The sequence below is a fragment of the Gracilinanus agilis genome, chromosome X (genome assembly GCF_016433145.1).
Source record: "Gracilinanus agilis isolate LMUSP501 chromosome X, AgileGrace, whole genome shotgun sequence".
Lineage (NCBI taxonomy): Eukaryota > Metazoa > Chordata > Mammalia > Didelphimorphia > Didelphidae > Gracilinanus > Gracilinanus agilis.
The window spans coordinates 71,448,624-71,476,169 of record NC_058136.1 but is presented as its reverse complement, the minus strand read 5'-3'; the positions used below and the strand labels follow the sequence as shown (position 1 = coordinate 71,476,169).

Below are 27,546 nucleotides of genomic sequence, written 5' to 3'. Positions count from 1 at the left end.
TCACTGGCATTGGGCCTCCCAGGGGACGAAACCAGCACACGAGGCCTTCCGGACACTCGCCTAGAGCAGAGGGATCAAACACCCAGCAACACTCTCGAGGCTGTGCCTGAACCAGGCGAAAACCAGCCTGGGAAATGGTTCAGAAAATGAGCCAAAATGCAAGAAGACAGGGCGAATGTTACATTTTTCTGTGAATGGACAGTCAGGCCTGGAGTTGGGAGGTCATGGGTTCCAATCTGGCCTCAGACGCTTCCCAGCTGTGTGTCCCTGGGTGAGTCCTTTAACTCCCATTGCCCAGCCCTTGCCTCTCTTCTGCCTTGGAGCTGATATTTGTATCAATTCTAAGACAGAAGGTGAGGATTTTTAAAATTTTTTCTTAAAGGGAAAAAAAATGAAGTCAAAACGCAGCCAGCAGGGCTCCTTCTATACCTTGTTGGTGGTCCCCGTTTCTGGCCTCCAGCAGAGAGGTGAACTGCCTAGGGTCATGTGTCCAAGGTAGGACTTGAATCCAGGACTTCCTGGTTTCAAGGCTGGCCCTCTATCCAACTACTGAACTGATTCTCAATTCAGTGTAAATGTCCAAACAGTATGCGGGACGGGTCGGAGAGAATCATCCCTGAAGAGCTATCTATGAAGTCATGGAGTCTGAAAAGGGAAAACAAGAAGAAAACCAGCCCAAATGGTCATTACGATGAAAGCAATCTGTTGCGCCCACGGCCCCCCACTGCTCACACAAAATGGAGGAGAGGCTCTCTCTCCTCTTAAACTCTTCCCTTCCGCCTTGGAATCAATGCTGAGTATTGGTTTTGACACAGAAGAGTGGTGAGGGAGAGGCAATGGGAGTTAAGTGACTCACCCAAGGTCACACAGCTGGGAAGTGCCTGAGGCCAGATTGGAACTCGGGACCCCCTGTCTTCAGACCCGGTTCTCTGTCCACTGAGTTACTGGGCTGCTCAGAACCATTCTCTTCTCGAGGGACCATGACCTGCCCCGGGTCCTCGAGGGTTCCGGTGAAGGAGCTTCAGCTCTGGAAAGGCTGGTCTGGCTGGAAAGGGTTCGGGCGCAGGCCTCTGTCCCCAGGCCATGGTCGGCCTAGCATTTCCGAGAGTCTCCTCACCAGGTGGGGGGCGTTTTCGGTCACGCCGATTCATGAAATCATCCACTTGGGAAAGAGGGCCACGGGCTGAGTCAGTGCCGAGAGTGCCACGGAGGAGCTTCGGCTCGAATGTTAGGGGAAACGCCTCCTCTCTGCGTGCCACGACACGTCTTCGGCTTCCGCTTACACCTCGCCTGGCCCGAGGCTCGGCACTGGGCGGGCCTCCCACGCTGGCTCAGCTGTCCGAGACGGCTCGGAAACGAGGCCGCGTCCTCTTTGCGTGGAACCGGGCCCAGACGAGCCGGATCCGTGAGCAGGACTCCCGGCTGAGCGAGGGGAGCTGCTGCCCCTCCTCCGCCTGCCCGAGCCAGGCTACCCGTCCTCACGACGCCCCACTTTCCGGAAGACGAGGCAAGGCCGCGCTTCGTTCAGGCTCTGTCATGGGCCACAGGAAGCTCGACCCGGTGCAGAGGTGCGGGAAGGGCGACTCCCGCTGGGACTCCCGCTATCCCCATCCCAGCCGGGGCTGCCACGACCTCTCTCAGGAGGCGTCCAAGACGTGGCAAGTCGGGACGCAGCAAAGCCATCGATCTTGCTTGCTCGAGAATGTGTGTGTGCTTGCGGATACATGTCTCTGTGGGTACATGCATGTCTCTGTGGGTACATACATGTATCGGTGGGCACATGTATGTCCCTATGCGTACATACACGTCCCCATGTGTGCATGCATGTCTCTATGGGCACACACATGTCTCTGTGGGTGCATACATGTCTCTGTAGTTACATCTCTGTCTCTTTGGGTACATACATTTCTATGTGGGTACATACATGTCTCTATGGGCACATGCCTGTCTCTATGGGTACATACCTGTCTCTATGGGCATATTCATGTCTCTGTGGGTACATCTGTCTCTATGGGTACATGCATGTCTCTGTGGGTACATGCATGTCTGTGTGCACATGCATGTCCCTATGTGTACATGTATGTCTCTGTATGTGCATCCATGTCTCTGTGGGCACATCTCTGTCTCTATGGGTACATGCATGTCTCTGTGGGCGCATACATGTCTCTATGGGTACATACATGTCTCTATGGGCACATACATGTCTCTAGTTACATCTCTGTCTCTTTGGGTACATACATTTCTATGTGGGTACATACATGTCTCTATGGGCACATACCTGTCTCTATGGGTACATACATGTCCCTGTGGGCACAAATGTCTCTATGGGTATATGCATGTCTCCGTGGGCAATACATGTCTCTATGGGCACGTGCATGTCTCTGTACACATATGGCTTGTGTACACACATGCCCCTGTGTGCACATACATGGCTGCGTGTGCATGCCTGTCTATGTGGGCACTCTACGTGTGTACGCACACGCTTAGATCTGCACATGCCTGCACACACGCATGCAGATGTGTGTTCACACACAGTGGTAGCCATAGCGAGGCCACGGCCACATGCCACCATCTCCAGGGAGTTTATTCTCCCTTCTCTCTGGAACCCGCGCCAGCCTCCCTATGGAGGAGGAAGCCTCGGGAGGGGGCATGCCGGGCACTTCCGTCTTGGCGATGGTCAGCTAGTGGAGGCGGAGCTCCCTGGGAAGACTCGGCTCGCCTTCATCGGCTGCTCCCCCGGATAACCAGGTCGGTGCGGCTGCCTGTTATTCGCCTTTGCTTTCGCCCCTTCACAAATCCTCCTAATTTGATCTCCGCGGACGTGCTGGCCCTGGCGGGAGGCCGTGGCCCTGGCGGGAGGCCGTGGCCCTGGCGGGAGGCCGNCCCTGGCGGGAGGCCGTGGCCCTGGCGGGAGGCCGTGGCCCTGGCGGCAGGCCGTGGCCCCCACACCCAGGAAGGGGAAGCCAAGCTCTTCCACGTAGCGCCGGATTAGCCCCCCTCGAGCAGGTGGGGAGCCCTAATCCTAAATCTGTTGAACTTGTGACAACCTGTTGGGTAGCGAGCCGGGCCTTGGCCCTGTGGGGGACGTTCCAGGAGGACGAGGGAAAACCGCCTGTTCTCTGTGAAGGCCCAAACAACCGAGCTGAGGATTAATACGAGCTCCAGAAAGGCAAAATGGCCCAAGCCGGAACAAACTGGCCGAGGCTGGCTGGGCCGGCTTCAGCCGGTCTCCTGGGCCAGCCGAGGTTCGACAAGGGAACAGAATGCCCTACTTGTAGGCCGCCCGGCAGCGAGTAGAGATTTCCCCAGCCAGGGACGGCTAGTCAACAAGGACAGGGGACGAGGACACCCGCAGGCCATTCAGCTGTGGGATGCGTGATCTACTAGCCGAGTATCAGAGAGCCCCTGGAGGACCCCAAAGGACCCCTGGAGGAGTCGTGGCTGCTTTATTCTCAGGGGACGAGGATGTGCTATCGACAGGCGGAGCCTTGGCTCCTCTGGGGCGGCAGAGACCAGAGGCCCGTCTCAACGTCTTTTAAAGGAAACTTAGCCCAGCTGGCACGAAGGGAGGGGGTGAGACAGTGCTACTTCCCCAGCTGCTCCTATCTGGGAGCTGATACCCAACACAAGTAAAAGAACATTTAGCTTCCTTTAAAGAATTCAAGTCACATAGCTCGGATGAGGGACATATATCTGTGGGGCCTCTCTATAAAAATACTATTTACCGGGGGGCAGCTGAGTGGATTGAGAGGCAGGCCTAGCTCCAGGAGGTCTTGGGTTCCAATCTGCCCTCAGACACTTCCCAGCTGTGTGACCCTGGGCAAGTCACTTCACCCCCTTTGCCTAGCCTCTTCTGCCTTGGAGCCAATACACAGGACTGGCTCTAAGATGGAAGGGAAGGGTTTTTTTAAATACCATTTACCATATGGGATGGCTCTCTGGGACAGGGAGGAAAGGGACTTGGAAAAGACTATGGTGAGGTAAGAAACAAAACGTCAATAGAAATTCATTTCAGAAAAAGCCAGAGAAGTAGAGATTATGAGGAGTGGATACGGCTTCATGCCGAACGAGTCATACTAGAATAACCGCATTTCCTTTTCCGGCAGGATTCATAAACTAGCAGGTGACGGGAATCGAGCCTGCCGGAAATTTTTAGCCAAGCTTCCGCTACGCTTCCTCGTCCTGAGCTGGAGGAGAAGCTGGAGAGGAGCAGACCAGATGAGAACACCGTCAGACCCGTTCAGAATGGGCTGAATGGCTGGACTCGGGGAGTAACCCGTAATGGCTTAGTGTCAACATGGCCGGAAGTCTCTGGTGGAATATCCCAGGGCTCCGTGCCTGGCCTCGTACCGTTTAACACTCCTATCAGTGGCCTGAGTGATGACACAGACGGAGGGTTAGAAAAGCGTTTTATCCTCGCAATGACCCTGGAGGTAGGGGTTCATGCTGTCCCCACTTTACAGCTGGGGAAACAGAGGCAGACGAAGGTTAAGAGACTTGCCCAGAGTCACACAGCCAGGACGTGTCTGAGGCCCATTTGAACTCGGGTCTTCCTGATTTTAGGCCCAGCACTCTATCCACGGGATTGTGGCTGCCTCACATTTCCAAGTGCTATTAGTCTGAGAGGGATGGTTAACACGTGCTGGACGGGTGACAGAATCAGGATGCAAAAGGGCCAGATCACTGGGCTGGATCTAATGAGGTGAAATAAAATAGTACCGAGAGTAAACGCCACCAGTATAGAAGTGGGAGAGGAATGGCTAGTTGTGATGAAAGGGTCGGGAGCTTAATGGGCTGCAACATACACGAGCAATAGAACAACAAGGAAACTAGAAAAGCTCACGCAGTTTTGGGCTGCATTAGGAGGGGGCGACAGCTTCCCGGAATAGCGAGAGGACCAGAATGGCAACCATGACAGTAAAGGAAGATGAAGATCCTTGGGCACGCTAAGGTCACATTGAAGGAAGGGCAGAGTTTCAGGCCACTCTGGAAAACACTTTGGAACTATGGCCCAAAAGGCATGAGACTGTAATACAAATACAAAGAGGAAACACCAAAGAGATCCAAGAAAGACTCACATGTAAAAACACACAGACAGCAGTCCTTTTGCGCTGTAGGAAGGAATCGGGAACAATGGTAGTGCTCACCAACTGGGGAATGGCTGAACAAATTACGAGATGTGAATCTAGTGGAATATTATCGTGCCATCCGAAATTAGGAAAGGGATGGACTCAGAAAAGCTTAGGAAGACTTGCATGAAATGATGCAGAGGGAAGTGAGCAGAATGAGAACAATTCAGACAACAATTAATCCTGTAAAGAAGAACCACTTGGAAAAATGTAAGACATCCAATGAATGCAATGACTAACTATAACTGCAGGTGACAGGTGATAAAGCAGGCTGCCCACTTCCTGATAGGGAGGTGGCAGAAGCACAGTGCAGAACAAGAGTGACACTGTTGGACATACAGAACCAACCGATATGTAGATTTGGTTTTTTGCCTTGGGATAAGGTCGTGGTGTTGTTCGGTTTGGGTTTTTTTAGCTGGAGGGAAGAGGGGGCTCTGACCAAAAAAAGATTAGAAACAAAAGAAAAAAGGGTCTTAGATTTCTTTTTTCTTAAATGTGGACATGAGGGGGCTATTAGGTGCTTCAGTGGATTGAGAGCCAGGCCTAGAGACGGGAGGTCCTGGCTTCAAATCTGGCCTCAGATACTTTTTAGCTGTGTGACCCTGGGCAAGTCATTTAACTCCAATTGCTTCGCCCTTATTGCTCTTCTGCCTTGGAACCAATACTTTAAAAAATGTGGACATGAAGATAGAATGCAATTCAGAAGGAGACAAAGATAAGCAAGACCACCTTGAAATTAACGTGGTAATTTCATTATATAGATCTTAAAAAGTAAGGCTAACATAATTAGATTTGTGGTTTCGTGTACAATCCTCTTTTTCTGTTTGTCCCTTGTTGGTGTTTATCAAGTTTATATTTAAAAACAAAAAAAAACCCTTACTTATTGTCTTAGAATATAGACTAAGTATTGGTTGCAAGGCAAAAGAGCAGTAAGGGCTAAATACTAGAGGTTAAGTGACTTGCCCAGGGTCACACAGCTAGGAAGTATCCAAGAGCAGATTTGAACCCAAGATCTCCCATCTCCAGGCCTGGCTTTATATCCATGGAGCCACCTAGCTACCCCTTGTCAAGTTCATATTAACAAAAAACAAATACTATTTTTGAAAAAGCAAAAGGTAGTTTTAAAAGTTCAAGAGCCAGAGAAGCCAAGATGGTAGAGGCAGGGAATCCCATAACTCTCCAAACGATTTTCCCCTCCAAACGATATATGCCAAAAATAATGCTTCAAAACAAATTCTGGAGTGGCAGAAACAACAAAGGGATGAAGTGAGGCAACTTTCCAACTTAAGACAACTTGGAACTTTGGCAGGGTCTGTTCCACTGGGGTGAGGTGGTAGCAGTCTAATGCATGCCACACCAGCAAAGCCAACATTAAGTTCCCTCCTACCCCTAACATTTTAACAAATGTTAAAAATTGTTATTACATGTAAATGGGAAAAAATAAAATGTTATATCAAAGAAAAAAAGGAAAAATTGACCAAGGCATCAAAGAGTTCCCTAAGAAAAATCCCTAGGACCAGATGGATTCACAAATGAATTTATCAAACATGGAAAGGCTGATTAATTCCAATACTGTATAAAGTATTTGGGAAAATAGGTAAAGGAGTCCTACCAAATTCTTTTACAACACAAATATGGTGCAGATACCTAAACCAGGAAGAGTAAAGACAAGTTCCCTAATGAATACTGATGCAAAAATTCTTAATGAAATACCTGGGAGTCTACCTGCCAGGACAAACTCAGGAACTATATGAACACAATTAGAAAACACTTTTTGCACAAATAAAGTCAGATGTGAACAACTGGAAAAATGTTAAGTGCTCCTGGTTAGATGAGTCAATATGATAAAAATGATGATTCGACCTAAATTAATCTACTTATTCAGTGCCATATCAAACTACCAAAAATTATTTTAAAGAGCTGAAAAAAGTAATAACAAAATTCATCTGGAAGAACAAAAAGTCAAGAATATCAAGAAAATTAACTTTTGAAAATGTGAAGGAAGGTGGCTTAGCCTACCAGATCTCAAAGTGTACCATAAAGCAGTCATCATCAAAGCAACCTGGTAGTGGCCAAGAGAGAGTGGTGGATTCGTGGAATAGATTAGGTACACAATACACAGTAGTAAATGACCACAGTAATCTAGTGTTTCATAAACCCAATGATCCAAGCTTTGGGGCCAGGAATTCACTCTTTGACAAAAACTGCTAGGAAAACTGGATGGCAGAAACTAGGTACAGTCCAACATCTCACACCCTATACCAAGAAAAGGTCAAAATGGGTACATGACTTAGACAAGGAGTGCTACCATAAGCAAATTAAGGATGCATGGAATAGTTTACCTGACAGGTCTATGGATAAGGGAAGAATTTGTGACCAGATAAGAGATAGAGGGCATTATGAGATCTAAAATGGATAATTTTGATTATATTAAATTAAAAAGGTTTGCACAAACAAAACCAATGCAACCAAGAATAGAAGGAAAGCAGGAAGGTGGAGGAAAATTATTTTGCAGCCAAGTATCTCTGATAAAAGCCCCCATTTCTCAAATATAAAGAGAACTGAGGCAAAATTTTAAGAATGCAAGTCATTCCCCAATTAATAAATGGCTGGAGAATATGAATAAGCAGTTTTCAGAAGAAGAAATTGAAGTGATCTGTAGTCATGGAAAAAATGGTCTAAATCACTACTGATTAGAGAAATGCAAATTAAAGAAACTCACTGAGGTACTTCTTTATACCTATCAGGTTGGCTAATATGACAGAAAAGGAAAAGCATAAATGCTGGAGATGTAGGAAAATTGGAGCACTAATGCACTGTTGGTGGAGTTGTGAACTGATCTAACCATTCTAGGGAGCAATTTGGAACTGTGTCCAAAGGGCTATAAAACTGTGCGTACCCTTTGATCCAGTAATATCACTATTTGGTCTGTATCTCAAAGAGACTAAAGGAAAGGGACCTTTTTATACAAAAATGTTTATAGCAGCTCTTTTTGTAGTGGGAAAGAATTGGAAATTAAGGGGATGTTCATCAACTGGGGAATGGCTGAACACGTTGTGGTATATAACTGGAATGGAATATTATTGTGCTATAAGAAATGAGGAACAGAATGATTACAGGACAACCTGGAAAGACTTACATGAACTGATGCAAAGTGAAGAGAGTAGAACCATGAGAACATTGTATACAGTAACAGCAATAAGGTACGATGATCAACAGTGAAACACTCCACTATTCTCAGCAATATAATGATCCAAGACAATTCCAAAGAACTCATGACTAAAATTACTATCCACCTCCAGAGAAAGAACTGATTGAGTCGGAATGCAGGTTGAAGCAAATTACTTTTTCACTTTATTTTTCTTCATTTTTTTTTGTTTTTGTTTTAGAAAGTCTTCTTCCCCAACATGACACAGCCAAGTCCCAAGTAGCTGGGGAACTGTGGAATGGACATTTAACTTCCGTCCATACTGCCAGCTGTGTGAGGATTGTCTTGGAAAATTTCATAAATCCGTTTTAACTCCTTCATTTTTTCCACTAGGGGTGAGGGGGAAAGAGAAGAAAAGCAAGAAGTTGAATGAGGACGTGATTCTTAGGAAACTCCTTTCTTTCTATCAGGAACTTGTCTTATCAATCATTACCTCCCAATTGCTCCAAGATGGACTCTTTCTCCCCAATGCCTAAAAGCATACTCGCAGCTGCCCATCCTGAGAAACTAAACCCCAAACAAAGAAAACCAGCTTTCCCAAGGGCCCTAACATCTGTTCAAGCTCTCTTCCCATGCCAGCCTCTGCTGAATTTTGAGAAAAAATGACCTTTGGTACTTCCTAATCCCCCATTCACTGTTGAAACTTCTGCAATCTGGCTCCCAGACCCACCATTCTCCTGAGCCTGTTCTCTCTACAGGTCAATAAGGACCTCTTCATTATTCTAAGGAACTTTCTCAGGTCCTTATCCTCCTGCAAACTGCTCTAACACTTGCCACTGAGCTGACACTCCCCACTCCGGGCCAGTATCTCTCCTTGTCAGGTTTCCACGATTTGGCACTTTTATACTCTACCTCTCTGACCACTCCCCAACACCTTCACTGGCTCATTGTCCTCCCCCAATTGGGGAGCAGGAGGAGTTCCATTCCAGCCCCTCTTCTCTTCTTTCTCACTGCTCATCCTCTCAGGGAGCTCATTCCCTCCTCTATGGGTTCGCTTCTCTCTATGCAGGGGACCGACTCCAAAACCGACCCGTTCAGGCCCACTCTTTCTCCTCCCTCCTACTGGCATCTCAAACTCACCAAGTTCAAAGCTGAATGCCCCTCCTCTTCCTCCCTAAACCCACCCATTCTCCAAACTCACCCTTTGCTGCTCAGAGCACCACTATCCTCCCAGCCACTTTGGTCCAACCTTGGACTCTTCCTTCTCCCCATCCTGTCAATTCCAACCCTACTCTGTCTCTTGTATGCCTTCCCTATTCTCCATCCACTATAGTTCAGGCCCTCATGGCTTCTCACTCATCCCACAAGGAGGAAGGACACAGGTACTAGATGGCAGCTCCTGGGCCTTGGGACGGCCTCTTGCCCGGACTACTGACGTAGGGTCTCAAGGGATATCACTGCCTCCAGTCTTTGCCTTTCCCAATCTCTGGATCGCTAGACTGTCCAAAGAATCCTCCTAATGCACAGTTCTGGCCATGACACTCCCCTGCTCAAAATCCTTCGGTGGCTCCTTTTTGGCCCCAAGACAAAGGAGAGAGCCAGGCATTTGAGGCCTTCTCTAATCTGCTCCTTCCTACCCTTCCGGGTCCCTTTCCCAGGGCTGCCCTTCACACGTTGTGTGTTCCAGCCGAATCAGATGAAATACTTGTCCTGTGAATTCAACAGCCCATCTCTGATCTCTAGACGGCTGGCCAGGCTGTCTGCCTTCCTCCATCCCCGCCTTCCCTCTCCCCTTCGCCTCAGCCTTTAAGACTTCCTTGTCCTCCCTTCAGGTTTTAGCTCAGGTGCTCAGTCTCGAGGCCAGCCTTTCCCCACTCCTTCCACACCCTCTCCCACTCTGCCTCCCTCTCCCTTCACCAGGCTTCCCTTGGTCTCTCCTCGAATGCTAATACCACCTACCTTAAAAGAATCAAGTGTTCAAGAACATGTTGGACACCCCCTCGCTCCCATCCCACCCTCGTAAAACTCCATGATGGCACTGGGAAATGTGGGCATTCCCAGCACCCAGCAAAAGACCCACCACAATGAATAATAAGGCACCCACAGCCCCCTGCCCCAGATGGTAACCATTCCCCACTGTCTAGACCTCAAAGGTTTCTGAAGCACTTTGCTCAGAGGCCAGAGAATTCCAGAGCTGGAAGGGATTTGCTCCAGCCCCTTCTTTGTCTACATGACTCAATGGGGGCTCAGAGAGGCACAGACATATGCCGGATGTCACCTTGCTGGGAAATGGCCATGCTGGGGGCTAGGATGCTTCCTTCCCACTGGGGACCCTCGCTTCAGGGTATTGCTTCTGTGCCATGATTGGCCATCAGGACAACCTAGCCCCAAAGTGGCTGCTTACCTTTGAAACAAAAGGATATTCGAGATGGGAAAACCAGAGCCCTGAGAAGGAAAGGGACTTGGCCCGTGCCCCAATCTAGCCCATTGAGGAGGCTTCCCAGTGCCAGGATGAGCCTCTGAAGAGTCATCTCCCAACCAGCTGCAACAATGCAGGGCAGCAGAGGCCATGGCTACTACCAGAAGTGTGAATTACCCAAGAAGTCACTGGCATTTGGCTTTAGAATGCATTCTAGCCTCCACGAGTCTCTGGCAATGCCTGATATTCAAGAATCTACTTCAGACAAAATAATGAAGCCACATTGTGCATCCACTGAGTCAGGAAGAATTGGAAATCAGTCCAATTTCCCCTCACAGACCCCTCTTCCATCCTCCTTCCCTCCCTCCGTTCCTCCTCTTGGAAAAAGCCCCATCCTGGGGACTGATGCAAGGTTTGCCCTCTCTAACCTGCTCTGCAGAAGCAAGGGACCTAAATGGCTAGTCATTCAAGGCCTTCTCTGCAAACAAAGGCTGTAGACCTTTTAGAGTGGCCATGTCCCAGAAAGCCAGATGGGCCTCTTCTAGTTCCCAGGTCCTTGAGCATTTGTTCAACACACTTTTAGTAAGCATCTCTACAGAGTGCTAGGTTCTTTGGAAAATGAGTCCTGCTTTCATGGAACCTGTAGTCTAGAAGACTGACTATTCATTCTGGAGTGACCACCAGAGCCCTTCCTTAGTGGCACTGATATAAGACTTTCCCAGGAACCAACAGTGTGACTCTTGCAGGGTTAAGAGAATCAAGTGAAATAACAGTGTCAAAGTGCTTGGCAAATCTTACATAAATTATAGCTATTGTCTTTTTTTAAATTATTGTTTCTGTTAAGAAAGGAATGGCAAGCCAAATGGATTGTCAAGCTATGGCCCATTATGAAGAAGTTCCTAATTCTCTTTCCAAGTAGGAGAGGCCAGATGGTGCAGTCTGGCCTGTCCCTGGTTTGGGGAACTAAGTGAGGCTGCATACCCAAGGTCACCATGCAGGTGTCTCCACCCAAATAGGCTTTCTCCCGACGTGGTTTCTCTGCTTTAGTCTCCACTTCCTGAGAAGTATTCGTGACTTCATTGACAGCTTTCAGCTCCTATGATGGAAGCAGAGAAACAGAGGCCTTCCTTCTGGGAATGTCTACTGAAAATGCCCTACCCTGTGTCATATCCCATCCACTGAGACAAACCCCAACTCATCACCCATGTTCAGTCACTTAACACCAGAGGTTTGTTCCTCTACTACAAACCTGCCACACAGCAGTTCCAGAATGTCCCAAGGAGGGCACCCTCCTTATTTGCACATTTCCTGATAAAGTTCTAAATGCCTGCAATGTGTCACAACACCCCAACATTGTCCTCCCCCTCAGGTCCCAACAGTCTCCTAAAGCTTCCAAAAGAATTTGAGAGCTGTGTTTTTGTGTTTCTGGACACAGCTCAACTGCTCACAGAGCTGATTGTTAAATTTTCTTTCTTTTTAAACCATTAACTTCTGTCTTGGAATCATTACCAAGTATCAGATCCAAAGCAAAATGGTAAGAGTTGGCAACTGAGGATGAGTGACTTGCCCAGGGTCACAGAGCTAATCTGAAACCAGGACCTCCCATTTCCAGGCCTGGATCTTTGTCTGCTACCCCTGATTGTTAAATTTTCAGTGTAAGCATTTATACCTCTGAAATCAACAAACACTACACACCAGAGTTTGATTTATTATTTTGTTGAATGTTTAGACTTAAGTGATGAAGAAAATGTTAATACTGAGGACTAAACTTACAAGTGTTGAATATACACTTTTCTCCTCAAAGAGCCAATTTAAACATTTACCAGGATACTGCCACAAATTACTCACAAACATGCAACTCTGTCAGAGAGGTGGAATCCCTGCCAAGATTCTACAGGACCTGCTTAAAAAATTCTGGTTTAGAACATATTGGGGGTGGAGGGGAGGCAACAGCGAGGTGGCTCAGTGGATAGAGAGCTAGACCTGGAATTGAAAGTCCCAGGTTCAAATTTGACCTTGGACACTTTCTGGTTGTGTGATCCTGGACAAGTCACTTAACCTCTAATTGCCTAGCTTTTAACACTCTTCTGCTTCCAAGATGGAAGGTTATGGGTTAAAAAAAAAGGAATATACTGTGGCCAAATAGGGAAGGGGGCGCTCCTGTATCAGCCCTAAGAGCATCTCCATGACTCCATGGAGGCAACTGTCTAAAGGACCTAATGACAAGGCCCAATTCTGAACAACGATCTCTGGGCACGAGTCCCTAAACAAGCTTACCTGGAAGAAGAGGGTCAGAGTTTCGTATACTGATTGAAAGAGCAGACCGCATGGACTGATGTGGGGTGCTGGGCGATGGCAGTGGTCCTGAAGCTCATTCTCAAAAACATGTATAAATGCAGTGACCAGCTGATGGAAATCCGAAAGAATCAAGCCCAAGGGGCCATTGCCTTGGCGGGACATTTTCCCATGGTGAGAAGAACTCTGCAAAGTCAAAAGCAAGACACCAGGAACTTCACTGTGGGGGCTTTCTACTGCCTCGGCCGCCCTGATCCAGTGGGTGGCACGGGTTGAGCAACCTGACCCTTTGTGTAAGAAATGGGCAGGGACTCATGAATGAGAAGGGACCAAACACTTTCCAGTAGATGAGGGCTGTGCTAGCTGCTATTGGGGATCCCAAAGGACATGGTGATGCAGCACCGGAACTGTGAAGAAGAATGTCCAACAAGGTCTGCCCTCGATGCTTGAGAGGGGGCCAAAACTAACCCACTTCCCACCATGAAATGGAATGAAGCTAAGGAACACGCATGGTCCGCAAGCAAACATGGCGATGGCTACATGAACTCCATTTACTCTGGAGGCCGGAGACCAGTGCAGGATTTCCTTCAGCAGACCGTAAGCTCCCTGAGGGCAGGACCTGACCTTTTGTGCTTGTCTCCATAGCCCCAGTGCCTTGCACCCAAGGCCTGAAGAAATTTTCAGGAAGGGGGTTCTCTCCCAAGCTCTGAAAAGGAGCATTCCTTATGGAAGGCAGAGCAAGGCATAACCCTGTGCTGGTTTGTAAGGGACCATCCATCTACCTCCCCTAGACTCAGTTTACTCACCTGCACAATGGGTCTAACAGGATTTGGCCAAAACAGTCTGTTGACACCATCCTTCTGACTGAAGACCTTGAAAAGAAAAGACCCAGCCGTGTAAGCTCTATTATTATAGTCCCTCATCTTCTCCAAATTCGGGCCTGTCATCCCACATTCCTAGGGTGGGGGGAAACACTTGGCAGAGCACTCAGTACCCCAGCTGTCTGCTTCCTCTACTGCTCACTGTCTCACCTCTTCCTTGTGTGTCTGCAGCATTTCAGTCAGCTTGGTCAGTTTGTCAGAAAGCTCTTCCACTTTGGACTTCTTGGACTCCATTGCCCTTGGAGGAGAAACAAACATCAGTTTCCTGAGCATCCTCCTCGCCACGGACCAACAGCTGGGGCTGAGGACGTGGCAGACATCTCAGGTGAGTGACGGGGCATCCAGGGACCGCAGGGGCAGGAATGAACAAGTCCTCAGGACAGGATGGGGAGCAGATCTCCATCGGGGAAGCAGAATACATACCAGGGAAGAACGATAACCTTCTCTGAGGGGCTCACCATTTGGTACAGTGGGGGCCAGGTTTTGGGGAGAAGGGTCCCCAGGGAGGGAGCGGGAGCCAGGCATCCTGTACGCCTGGCCTTTCCCAAATGTTTGTCTCCTGGTGAAATCAGGTTAGGATGGATATCAAGTAGGGGACAAATAAGTGGTGTTGGGAGTGAGAGAATGGGGGAAGGAGCATGGCAAGAAAACCTCCTGTTCCTTCTTAAGTCTCAGAAGGACAACCTGAAGCCTTGAGGGCAGGATGGCCTCCAGAGAGGGGCTTTGCCTCAGTGAAGGAGGGGGCTTTGAGGGACTGATCCCCTGTATGTACAAAAGCCTTAGGCTTGGGGCAGGTTTCAAGCCCTGCAAAGGGAGAACCATCTCATTTCTCCCAAGACCAAGGATGTTGCAGGCTCCCAAATGTTGTGGAAGGAGCCACCTCCATTCAATCCACAAACACTACCTACATGCCAGGCCCTGGAAATATGGCCTTGCTAGCTTAACAAGCATCAGCAAGATGGTCCCTAGGACTGGCTCCGCCACTTAACTAGCACGGGACACTGACCTAGTCACTTCCTCGGTTTCAGCCTCAGTTTCCTCATCTGTAAAATGTAAATAATCAGTACCCAAGGAGCCTGTGCTTTGTAAACTTGAATGCACAAGAGGCACCAGCCATCTGCATTAGAGTGGGTCTCCTTTCAACATAGCAAAGACAGCCCAGGGGCAAATGGAGTCTTGCCACTCTGCAGTGGGCAGGCTCCCTCTGGCTTCTTGGCACGCGCTCACGCTAGTGGGGGTGAGCAGGTACCAGGTCTCTCAAACGCCCAAGAGCTGGACAGGATTTTTATCAAGAGCTCAGAAGGAAAATCTCTGCCCTCTACTACCCCCTGGTCCCGGGTCTTGGCCCCTGCTCAGCCTTACCATAGGCTAGCCTACTGTAGCTCCTGGAACTTACCAGGGATTCACAACCCACCATGGCCATGGCATCAATTCTGAAGGTATTAGTGGCCCCAAGCCCAAACCGGGCCCAGTATACTACCCACTGGGCCTGCCCTTGGTCTAGGGGCAAATATTCTTGCAGGGTAGGCCCATTTCTGGAAGGCTTTTCATAATACAAAGCACAGGAGGAAAGTGAGGATGGATAAGGAGGAAGAGAAATTTAAGAATGCGAGAGGAGGGAAGGGAGTTCCATTTCAGTGGACTTCATTTTCGGTCGAGTTGGAGTCCAGAAGCCATCTGCTGGGAAGGGAAGGGGCTAGAATTCTTTCCACGCTACCTCTCGGGATGAGGCTTTGCCAAAAAGGAGGCGGAGAATGGCACCAATTAACTGCAGCTTGGACCTGCAGGTCACTCTAGGGCTCTGGCCAATGGTTCTTTTCCCAATCCCCCAAACACGTACGTTCTGTGAAGGTCCTCCTTTGTGCGACGACGGGACGCGTCCGTGTCCGCCGGCAAGGGGTTCAACTTAGGATCTAGGACCTCCTTGCGGAAACTTGGATCAAATACCTTCTTAAGGAGCATTTTGTTGTCCTTCAGTAAGCTCTGGAAGTTCTCCTCCACACTGTACACATTAGAAATCACAGGGAGTTCCCCATAGTCAGAAGTGGGGTAATGGGAGTCATGCCCTTCCCCATACCAGGCTTTGGCCTTACCCGAGTGTGAGGGACAATCCTTGGCCTCATGGATGAAACGCCTTGATTCAAAATCACAGCTTCCCAGGGGCCCTTGGGGGCCTGGCCCCTTCCTCTCCAGCCCCGCAGATCCAGATCCCATTGGACCCCCAAGCATTTCCAACCATTCTGGCCCAGTTACAGAGTCTTCCTCCAAGCCCCAAGAGCTTTCCTGGCTGGACCACTCAGGGAACAAGGAATCCCACACTGCCCAGCAGCAGTTTCTCTACTCTTTCTTCCGTCCTCCCATACTGCTACTTCATTTCTCATGAAGAGGTTTTGTCTCTAACGATGAGATTGTTCACTCTTTGAAACCGGGGGCACCAAGGCTTCAAAAGCTTTGTCTCCCCCAGACCAACTAGCACAGGGCTAGGCACACAGTGGTTGCTCAATAGTTTCAGTCACCTCTGAGCCTTGATGTGACCAAAGAGGGTTGCCCTGAAGTCAGCCCTGGACTCCTACATTGGAGGAAGTTTACTGGATGCCCTCTACAGGCCTTTCCAACTGGGAGAGTCTCCACATCTAAGCCTATGAGAACAGAACCCGAATAATGGCAGAGAATCTATCTTCTTCCCCCATCTCCTCGCCATCCCCCTGCCAGTACGGGACCTCCCAGGGGAGCAGCCCGGGCTTTTTACCTGGAGAAACTGCTGGCATATTCAGGGCCCAGATTGGTGACCAGATCAATTAACTTATTAAAGAAACAAAGTTGATCCTCCACCTCAGTACAGCCCTGGAAAAAGGAAAGTTTGGTTGGGTCTCCAAGGTGTAGCCCAGTAAGGAGAGAGTCTCTGATCACAGCATGTGCAAAGCTGAAATTCAAAACTCGCTCTTCCTCCGGGCCTTGTTCTGTCATGGGAGCCACCACTCACTCTGTTCCCACACTTGGGACCTTGGTGGGACCTCTCCGTAGGTCACCTCTCCTTCCCAGTCACCAGCTCTGGCACATCCCCAACAACTGTCCCCTTCTCTCCGCTCCCACTGCCACCTGCCCCCTCCCCCCAGCACAAGGCAGCAGTCTTCCTTCCCACTGCCCCCACCATGGCAAGAGCCTCTCAGCTCATGCAGTAAAGATCAAGTCCAAAGCAGCCTCCCTGATGCCCCCTTTGGCAAATGACTTTCTCCCCTCTAACCTCAGAGAACTGGAGGGTGCAGCTCCTCCCTCATTCACTTGGTATGTCGTGCAGGTACAGTAATGACCCCTGGACTGCGTGCATGCATGTCAGCACACACACAGCCCGAGTGTAGGGCCACTGCCTCATCTCACCTCTATGGCCCTCTCCCCACTAGGAGCACAACAGGGTCTTAACAAAGGGTTGGTGAATGGAAGGAGGGAGGGAGGGAGGAATGAATGGGTCCTCTCTCTCACCTTAATGAGATCCTGGTCATTTGGCCCACACAGCATCAGTTCATTGCCAAGTTTGGTCAGTTCTGTCAAGATCAGAAGGACTTGGTTACTACAAAGAGAACTTGGAAGAGAAGACAGTTCTGGGCCTCCTCATGTCCCAAAGCTTAGCTATGGAGGGGATTTAGTAGCCCCTTTCTGAACACTGCCGTGCTCATACAGCCTCTCAGCTGTGCCCAATGTATGGACAGGGGGGCTTCCTTTTGTGAGAGCAGAAGCTGAATCAGGGCTGACAAGCACGCTGGCATTCAGGTAGCTACAGGAAAAAGCACAGACCAGAGAAAATGAGGCACAAGAGTCACAAGGAGGAAAATCTAGGAAAGATGAGGACAAGCAGAGAGGATGTGAGGATAGCTTGGAAGGTCTGAGTTCTAATTCTAGCCTGCACTTAACTAAGCCTCAGATTCACTGTGTGAGCTCAAGCTAGTCTCTTTTCCTCTATGAGTCTGAGGTGCCTCATCTATAGAATGAGGGGTTAAGAGAGGTGACCTCTATGGGTCCTAACATTCTGAGATCCTAAGAGGAAGTAAAGAACTTCCCAATCATGGGAAGAACCCAAAGTTTTGAATCAGAAGGGCTGGGTTCCAATCCCACCTCTGTAGGACGAAAAGTTGCTTGCCCTCTGAGGACCTCATGCATAAAATGAGACACTTGGATCAGATGGTTTTTGCAGTTTCTTCCAGTCTAAATATCATGATGCTGCTTGACTGAACACACCTCAAAGATCCCTTTGGGGACAAACATGCTATAGTTCTAAGCAAAGACAAGATGCATGTCAAAGTGAGTTTAGAAGATATAGGTGTGAGATCTGGAAAGAAAAGGATTAGCTTTATCTGGGGCTGAGGGTGGTAGTAGTGGTGGTGGGTGAAGAGATTTTACAATGGAACGAGATCCAGCCTGGGATGGTCCATGTTACCTGGAGAAAATCAGTACAAATAATCAGTCAGGTCATTCCTTAGTCTTGGAGGAGTCAGGTTTATGGCTAGAAACATTTATCTGTGCAACTACCCGGTCATGGGCTATGGGTATGAAAATAACAACAGCTAGCATTTCTATAGTGCTTAGTAACTGTTCCAAACCAGAGATTCGATGTTAATAAGAGACATTCAACCCTGACACCAATTGTGGAATGTCTACTTGGGGCAAAAGGAGGCAAAAAAAAGCTATCTCAGCTGCTCGACTCCCAGAGTCTTAAACTTTTTGAAAAGAACAATGCTTTTCTTCATTTTCTTCAAAATGGAGAAGAGAAAAAAAGAAGGGGAAAGAGTTTCCTGGTCATTGAGAAAAGAAAGTGGAAATCAGATCAATAAGGACCAAGCTTGATGCAATATTTACATACGGGGAGCAGAGGATTTTAGGTACCAAACCATGGACCCCAATTCCTCCTCTGACCTTCAATTCCTGCCTCTGTAAAATGGGGGCGGGGTTGGACTTGATGACTTCTTAGGGCCTTTCTGGTTAACACTCTGTGGTTTGATTTACGAATGCAAGGGGAAACTAAGATCACTCTTATGAAAAGGAAAAACAAATTCATGTTTTCTCCCTTTGTAATCATCAGTTAGACTACAGCCAATTCTGTGTGCATCCAATAGGTACGTGTACAAAGAGAGCTGGGCATGGGAGACCCTCTCCTTTTGGTCACCTTGGCAAGCGAGGCTGCCTTCCTAACAACTGACTTTGTCATGGTGTTGGCTGTGAAGAGGGCAAACTGAGGAGACTGGGGTGGCGTCCCGATCTGCTTCATTAGCCGTGGCACCGAACGGGGACAAACTTGGGGCAACACTCCATTTTCCCTCTTAAATTCCATCTGGTTTCAGATGGGGCCTCAAGTCTTCAATCCACTTTGAAATGGAAAAGTTATTCACTGTCTTAAGGGGCTGAGACTTTGCTCAAATTTTCCTTACGTTCATAATTGGGCTGAGAACAATTTCTGCCAAAAACAGAAAGCAAACAGGAGGTTAGGGAGAAATCTCTGGGAGACCTTGACTCCAGTGTTGGTTCTCAGGAATCCCACAAGTAACATCTGTATGCAGACAGAAGTGTACGCCCACACAGACTGTACTGGGAAGGGACAAATAATGTCTGACTCTCACCTACCAGCATCATGAAAAAAGTCTCCCCAAGCCTCTGGGTTAGCTCTGGCCCGGCCAAGAAGGTGAGCCTTACCCGACTCTCGGTCCAACCTTTCCGAGCCTCTCATGCTAAGCCTAATTCTAGGAAGCTGTATAAACATTCGCAGACTTTCAAGTTGCTCAGATGGAAATAAAGTCTTGCTACCAAGAGAAGCAATTAAGTATGTCTGCTTAACAAAAGCAGACTTTGGCTAAGTTCAGAGTTTTCCGGGCTATAATACCCAATGAAGCCCCTGACATAATGCAGTTATACCTCGTATTTTCTCTTTAGCCTCAGGGTCCGGCACAGTTGCAATGGAATCCCCAAAAGGAGGATACAGTCTAAAGGGAAAGAACAAACTGTCAGTGACATGATGTTATAGCTTACAAGGGACAATGAGTTTCATGGTTCCTTTCAGGCTTGGCTTCGTTTTCTATCTCTAAAATACATAGAAAATCTCTATCTTGAATATAAGTTAAGCTAGCTAGGTTGAGAGGAAGGATATGGTGGGAAGCTAGGTGACTCAGTGGATAGCCAGGCCTAGAGATAGGAGGTCCTGGGTTCAATTCTAACCTCAGATGTTTCCTAGCTGGGTGACCCTGGGCAAGTCACTTAACCTCCATTGACTAGCCCTTCTGCCTTACACAGTATTGATTCTAAGTAAGGGTTAAAAAAAGGCAGGGAGAGAAAGGCCATAGATGGCAGAATTAGGGCCTGGCAGGAGACACAGCACAAAAGCATCATATTTGCTTATTTGATTCCTTTACCTCATTAAAGGCTAGGGCATGTGGGAAAGAGCTGGCCCTCATAGGTGATGGGTTAAAAAAATTACTGTTACAGGGGCAGGGTGGCTCAGTGGATTGAGAGCCAGGCCTAGAAACGGAAGATCATGGGTTCAAATGTGACCTCGGACACTTCCTAGCCATTGCTTAGCCCTTACCACTCTTGTGCCTTAGAAACAATGCACGGTATTGATTCCAAGATAGAAGATGAGGGTTTGAAAACAAAAATCCTTGCTGTCTGTCTTGGTATCAGTTCTAAGACAGAAGAAGAGCAGGTTCTCCTGACTAGATTTGAAGCAGTTTTCCTAACTGCAAGCCCACCACCAGAGGCCATGCTGTCTTTACCATACATAGAAGTATTATTGTAAGAGGAATTGTGGTACGGCAAAAAAACAAAAACAAAAAAATCCTGTTGTAGAATTCAGAGGATGCAGGCTGGCATCTCAACTCTTTCACTTATTACTAGCATCATCCTGTAACCTCTCTGAATCTTAGTCTCCTCATCTTTCAAATGGGCCCGATTCCATCCTCACTTACATCATGGGATTGTTTGGGGTGGGGGTGGGGGAGCCAAATTAAATAACAGACATCAAAATGTTTTCTAAACTGTGCTAGGCAGGAGAAAGCCATTTTTATTCATTGGACCTAGATAGGTATCTTCACTTAAACCTTGCTCCGAAAAGCTCTTACTTTAATGAATCTAAAGCATTTATAACAGTAAATAATAACTTGGTGCTTTGGCGACATGATGTAGTGGCAAGAATGGGATAGCGACATTCAGGAGAGGCCACGAGTTCCAATCTCGCCTTGGAAAGCCTCCTCTCTGGCTTACTTGAAGAGTATACTGCCTCAATAAAAAGTTATTTTGATAACTGAAGTATATAATCAGTTCTCATAAACATATGTCAGTTATCAAAATAGTATTATACTGGGGCAGCTAGGTGCCTCAGTGGATTGAAAGCCAGGCCTGGAGACAAGGGGTCCTGGGTTCAAATGTGGCCTCAGACACTTCCTAGCTGTGTGACCCTTAACACCCATTGCCTGGCCTTTACCACTCTTCTGCCTTGGAACCAAGAGAGGTTTAAGTAAAAATAAAAATAATGGTCATATTATATCTTCATGCAATCCTAACTCAGGTAAAATGTGCCAAACACCATCCCTCAGTTGAACCTTAAGGCTATATATAACCACAGTTGGTGGAAGTAAAGGACCCAGCAGGAAACAATCTGCCACCTGAGCACAAGCGGTCCCTACTTTTTGCCAATCAGGTGGTTCCATGTCACCTGATATACACCTGGCCACATGGCACACCTCACCTACTCATCCCTCCTGCCATGCATGGTTGTGCCAAAGGCCCTGACCTCTCTCCAAAATGGACGGTGCATAATCCTCATGTGCATCGCCTCTCTTGTGACCCAGGGCATCTTCAAGGTAGGATCAGCTCCGACCCATGGAATTTGAGCAAAGCCCCCCCACCACATCAGGCACCCACCCTCGGGGCCAACTGCTTTGTGCTCCCTCCGGGATAGCCAGATTCCCACCCTGTGAGAATAACTGACAGCGACTTACTGCTGGGTGTCCCTGAGAGGAAGCATTATCGGAAGCAAGGAGCAGCTTAAGTCATTTGCTTCTTGGCGGTTCTCAGGCTCAGAAGGCCAAGATTCAATCAATTGTCCACAGCTGCGTTTCTGGACATGAACACGCGCACAGTAAGAGCCTTACTTAAAGGTCTTTTAGTGCGGAGGAAGGAGGTGGCACTTCCACCCTTTTTCATGAATCACCAAATTTCTCTGGTGTGCCGCTCCCCACATTTTACACAGGTCGAGTCCAAGGCTCAAAGAGGAGAAGGGAATTAACCAAATCCCTCCAGAATCTCCTGCTCAGAAATTGTTCCCAACAAAAACGCGACACTTCCCCAACAGGGCAAGGTAGCATTTGGGAAGGCCAAGATGCCCAAACTCCCCAAGCTAAAGCCACAGGAACCAAAGCCACTCTGGGCCTCGGACACAAAAGGCACCGCCCCAGACATCAGGTCCCCGAGGGCTGAGGCAGGTAATTAAATGTCCATTTTCCACACCTCAATTGTACAACCTGTGACTTATTAATCCAATCATTATCCGCAAATGGAGGGGGGGAGGCAGCCTGTCATTTAAAATGTTATGAACACTGCTTTGTTCAACAGCTGCGCACACTTATGCCTAGTCTTGGTTGCTAAGGAAACATTCCCAATTAGAAGGCACAAACAGAATGGAGAATACACATAGGCTTGCTTTCTTTAAAAACAAACAAAACCATTCCAGCACCCCCAAACAAAAACCCAAATGACCTTATTTGGAGAAGTAGTTAATCAAAGTCTACTTTATTGGATGGGCAGAGAACCAAGAAAAGAATCAATCAACAATGCCCAAGGTCTTCCAAAAAAAAGGCAGGGCTCTCAAGGAGCAGCAGGAATCCATATGGCCGTCAGTTGTACAAAACAGGGAATCCTGACCAGGCGCTTCTGCTCCCTGCAGCAAGGACTACTTACTGCCTTCCCAGAAGGGCCCCCAAACCAGCTGTCTACCTGGGAAAGGCTTCCCGTACTGGGACTGCACCGACACCGGGTTCCTGGGCAATTTGCAACAGGGAGGCACACAAGTTTCAGGGAATTTTGCAGTAGGGGGAGAAATGCTTTCAAAACCCTGAAAACTGGGCAAGTTTGATCAACACATAGTACTTTATCTTGTATGGTTTTATGCAGAATGAAGCGGATTAATGAATGTCCTTTGATGTTCCTGGACTCTGTATGACTTGGTTTACCTCTAAAAACATCTCCTTTCCCACATTCTGAGATGGCAAAAGCCTGGTTAAAAACTGCGACAGGGTCACTCCATCTCCACTGTGGGCAATCCTGCCACTGGGCACCTCCTCAGGCTGGGCACTTCTATTTTTGAAAAAAACCTTTATCTTCTGTCTTAGAATCAATACTAAGATTCAGTTCCAAGGCATAAGAATGGTAAGGGCTAGGCAATGGGGGTGAAGTGACTTGTCCAGGGTCACACAGCTAGGAAGTGTCTGAGGACACATTTGAACTCAGGCTTCCCACCCCCATATCCATGCCTGCTCTCTATCCACTGAGCCACCTAGCTGTCCTACTTAGCAATAGTCTTATTTTTTAATCCCTTACCTTTTGTCTTAGAATCAACAGTTACAAGGTAGAAGAGCAGCAAGGGCTAGGCAAGTGGGGTTGAGTGATTTGCCCAGTCACACAGATAGGAAGTGTCTAAGGCCACATTTGAACCCAGGCTCCCCACCCCCATCTCCATGCCTGGCTCTCAATTCACTGAGCCACCCAGGTGCCCCTTGTTGTTCACTTCTTGTCCCATGTCCCAAAAGCTCAGAGCTGGCAGAGAAATCAGTGGCTGCCTCAACCAACCGATCCCAAAGGAATACTTGCCAAAACACTCTGACAAGTGGTTACCCATCAAATGTCTTCCCAGAGAGCATCAATCCAATATAGCAAAGGTCTTCCTTAGTCTCTTTTAATGTGTATTATAGAGATCAGAACAAACTAGAACAGGAAAGACTGGTATAGTTTTTAAAAATCGGGGCTGGAGAGGGCAGGACCAGGCCTAGAGACAAGAGGTCCTGGGGTCAAAACTGGCCTTAGAAACTTCCTAGCTATGATCCTGGGCAAGTCAATTGCCTAGCTCTAACAGTTTTTTTGCCCTAGAACTGATATCTAGTAGTAGTAGTATCAATTCTAAGCAGAAGGTAAAGGTTTAAAAAAAAGAGAAAAGGAAATGAGCTTAGATCGCCAGGTTCCAGTAGTATTCCTGTGAGCCTGGACAAGTCGTTCCCTCTCTCTAGACCTTAGTGTTGCCAGTTGTGAAATGAAGGGGTTTGGCCTAAGCTTATCTCTAAGGACTCCCTTTCCTTCTACTTCCAGTTATGCCATTCCCCAACTCTAAGGACTCTCCCAAATTATTCATGAATACAAGCAGGAGCCAAGTTGAACACCCAAACACTTTGCGCAGCTTTAGTTGTGTAGAGGGGAATGGAAAATGTATTTGTGGGTTCTTTGAGGGGAGGGGCATTACATGAAGATGGCACAATATGACAGAAAGAGTGATGTACTCAGGTTTAAGAGACCCAGCATCTACTCTGCCTCAAAGACCTGAGGGGCCATGAATAAGTCAATTATCCTGCTCAGAACCCAGTTTCCTCATCTGTAAAACGGGGATAATACTTCTAACTACTTACCCTACAGTGTAGCTATAAGAAAATCACTTTGCAAGCCCAAACCACAGTCTACATGATGAATTATTGTTGCCTGTGAATTGTTGAATCCACTCCTTTCTCATTACTCATGAAGGTTCAGACCCTCCTCACCTCTTGCCTATAGTACTGCCCAGGCCTCCAAAATGGTCTCTCTGGTTTGGGTCTCCCTCAAGACTCTCCCTTCTCCAACCTACCTCCCCACCCCCCTACCCACTCCCCCACCCCCCTGCCAACAGCCTCCAAAATGAACAGTCCCAGGGGCAGCCAGGTGGCTCAATGGATTAAGAGTCAGGACTAGAGATGAGAGGTTCTAGGTTCAAATCTGGCCTCAAACACTTCCTAGCTGTGTGACTCTGGACAAGTCACTTAACCTCCACTACTCAGCCCTTACTGCTCTTCTGCCTTGGAACCAATACACAGTATTGCTTCCAATACAGAAAGTAAGGGCTTAAAAAAAATGAACAGTCCCCTTTCCAACAAACTCCAGTGGTTCCCTGCTGCTTCAGAGATGAAATCTAAACTCCAGTTTGACTTTACATCCTGGCCCCAACCCATCTTCACTAGTCCCATTATATATTTGCTATTCTCCTTCCTACACTCTAGAGCTGTGTTGGCAAACCTATGGCACACATGTGGGGGAAGGGGGGGGGCTACTCCCTTCCCCCTCTCCACAGGCTCCTGAAGACACTTCTCACATAACCCGCCCCTCTGCCCAGCAGCCCAATGGGCACATTTCCTTCCTCCCCTGTCTGGGATAAGGCAGGAGGCTCACATGTAGTGTGAGGGTTGCAGTTTGGGCACTCCAATTGGTCTTCTTGCTATTCTATGTGCACAAACCACCTCATCTCCACACCTTTGCACATCACTCTTCATGCCTAGAATATACTTTCATCTCCCTTTACTTAATTCAAGACTCAACTTAAATCACACTTTATATGACGTCTTTCATATGCTGATACCTCCAAGTCTTAAAGAGTCCTCCTTACCCAGCTCCCTTTTCTTTCTGAGAATGTATATGCAAATATATGTGGGTGTTTATATGTATAAATATATAATAAAGAAATAAATACACACACAGAGTAGTGGTGTCTTTTTCAGTTGTGTCTGACTCTTAGTAACCCCATTTGGAATTTTCTTGGCAAAGACTCTGGAAGGGTTTGCCATTTTCTTCTTCAGCTCATTTTACAGAGGAGGACATGGAAGCAAGCAGAGTTAAATGGCTGGCCCAGGGTCACACACAGCTAGGAAGTATCTGAAACTATTTTTGAACTCAGGAAGAAGAGTCCTCTTGACTCCAGTGCATCAACACTGTGCCACCTAGCTGCCTATACACATTATACATGTACCTGTTTTCCAGTGGAATTTTAGTCCCTTGTGAACAGGGAGCTTTTCATTTTTGTCTTTCTAACTCCAGCACTTAATATGGTGCTTGGCATGTAATAAATACTAGTTGATTTAATGATTTGTTCTGTGGCCATTCTGTACCTGGCTCTGGGCCAGGTGGTTTTTTAACTGATTGCTTTTAGGATAATTTGGAGCCCTCATTGCTAAAAGCTGCTTTAAAATGTGATTAGCACCTTCTCTGTAAGAGGAAGAATGAAGTTGCTCAGGAGAGAAGAGGAGGCAGGGGCATTACCTTATGAACAACCATTCCAGAATACCCAAACGGTAAATTGAGGGAGTACACAGGAACTCTTTTATTGTCTTTGGTCCGGTAATATAAAAACCCTCAAGGAAGGGGCAGTCTATGTCCTGAGGGAAAAAAATCAGATAGATTTTTAGATATTACAGACTGGAAGAGCTCTTAAGAGGCCATATATCTAGCCCAGCTTCCCACCCCTACTTAAGTCCACCTATGGTATATTTCTAAAAATCAGTCATCCAGGTTCTGCACGACCACTTTCAGTGATGGTCTCTCTAATGATCCAGGGGGGATTGATTAAAAAGGCTTATGTTTGCCTGAAATCTACCTCATTCATTTAACCTTAATTTGCTATTACCTGAGAGGTATGCCATTAGAGATGGCAGGGGATAAAAAGATATAAATAAAAAGTTAAAATTTGAAAACATCCCTGATCTCAGAGTATATAAAACATGAAATGTTTCGCTCTGACAGAAGGTCAATAAAGAATTAAAAGGGTTTAAGGGAATAAGAGCTCATTTCTGGCTGCAGTGAGCAGAGGCTTCCAGAAAGGAGCCTTGGAAGGATGCTTAGGGCATCCCTGAGTTTTGTAAACTCTTAAAGTCACACAAAAGAGTGAGTTGGAATTACTGCTGGGGGCTGGAAGAACATATGGGCAGAGGCACAGATATGTTTGTGTGAGGCCAAGTGGACCAGTTTCAATGGAGCCCAGGGTGTGTGAAAGGAGATCAGGCTGGAGAGGCGGTTTTGTGGTCAGAGGAGAGTGTCCTGAAGGATGGATTGGGAGTTACTGTGCTCTATCTGATGATCAAGGTACTAGGGAGCCCCTAAAGCTTCCTGAGCTGGGCAGTGGCCTGAGAGTGGGAGCTGTATGGCAGAAAGAAGGTGCAAAGCAAACCTTCCCACCATGCACTGTGATGGTGTGGAAGGATGGATTGGAGAGGCTAGCGGACTGGGACTGGGACTGGGACTGGGGGGGGTAAGATGGGGGCCTGCAGGGAGCGGCTCACTGAGGAGGAGAGGGATGGGGCAGGCCCAGAAGGGCCCAAGCGCGCGATTCAAAGGCAGCTCTGCCACTGCCCTTTCCTGGGCCTCAGCCTTAGCTTCAGTCTGGGTCTCTGTGTCCCCATGCTCTGCAACAGCGGAGGACCCCTCCCATCTTCCCTCTGCAGCAGCGGACCCTCCTGCCCCGCCCTCCCCCCACGTTGTGTTCTGCAGCAAGGGATCCTTCCTTCCCTTCTACACCCCACGACCAGCAGCAACAGACCCTCCCCTAGCCTCCACATAACCATGTCATCCTCGTCCCCCTCACCATATCAACCCGCAGCAGCCCGTCCCCCTCCCCCGCTCTGCAGCAGCGGA

General features: G+C 47.9%; 1 protein-coding gene across 1 annotated transcript in view; it reads right to left on the bottom strand.

Moving 5' to 3' along the window:
* Positions 1-8,460: 8,460 nt before the first annotated feature.
* HAUS7 (HAUS augmin like complex subunit 7) overlaps positions 8,461-27,546 on the bottom strand; it is a 29,622-nt gene continuing 10,536 nt past the window's right edge. The window contains exons 3-12 of the mRNA XM_044682909.1: positions 26,179-26,294; positions 19,774-19,841; positions 17,353-17,414; positions 16,622-16,716; positions 15,713-15,874; positions 14,023-14,110; positions 13,798-13,863; positions 12,974-13,177; positions 11,678-11,792; positions 8,461-8,666 (exon numbers count right to left, since the gene is read on the bottom strand). Of these exons, the coding sequence (XP_044538844.1) occupies positions 8,584-8,666; positions 11,678-11,792; positions 12,974-13,177; positions 13,798-13,863; positions 14,023-14,110; positions 15,713-15,874; positions 16,622-16,716; positions 17,353-17,414; positions 19,774-19,841; positions 26,179-26,294 (1,059 nt within the window). The 3' untranslated portion in view covers positions 8,461-8,583. The remainder of the gene's footprint in view (positions 8,667-11,677; positions 11,793-12,973; positions 13,178-13,797; positions 13,864-14,022; positions 14,111-15,712; positions 15,875-16,621; positions 16,717-17,352; positions 17,415-19,773; positions 19,842-26,178; positions 26,295-27,546) is intronic.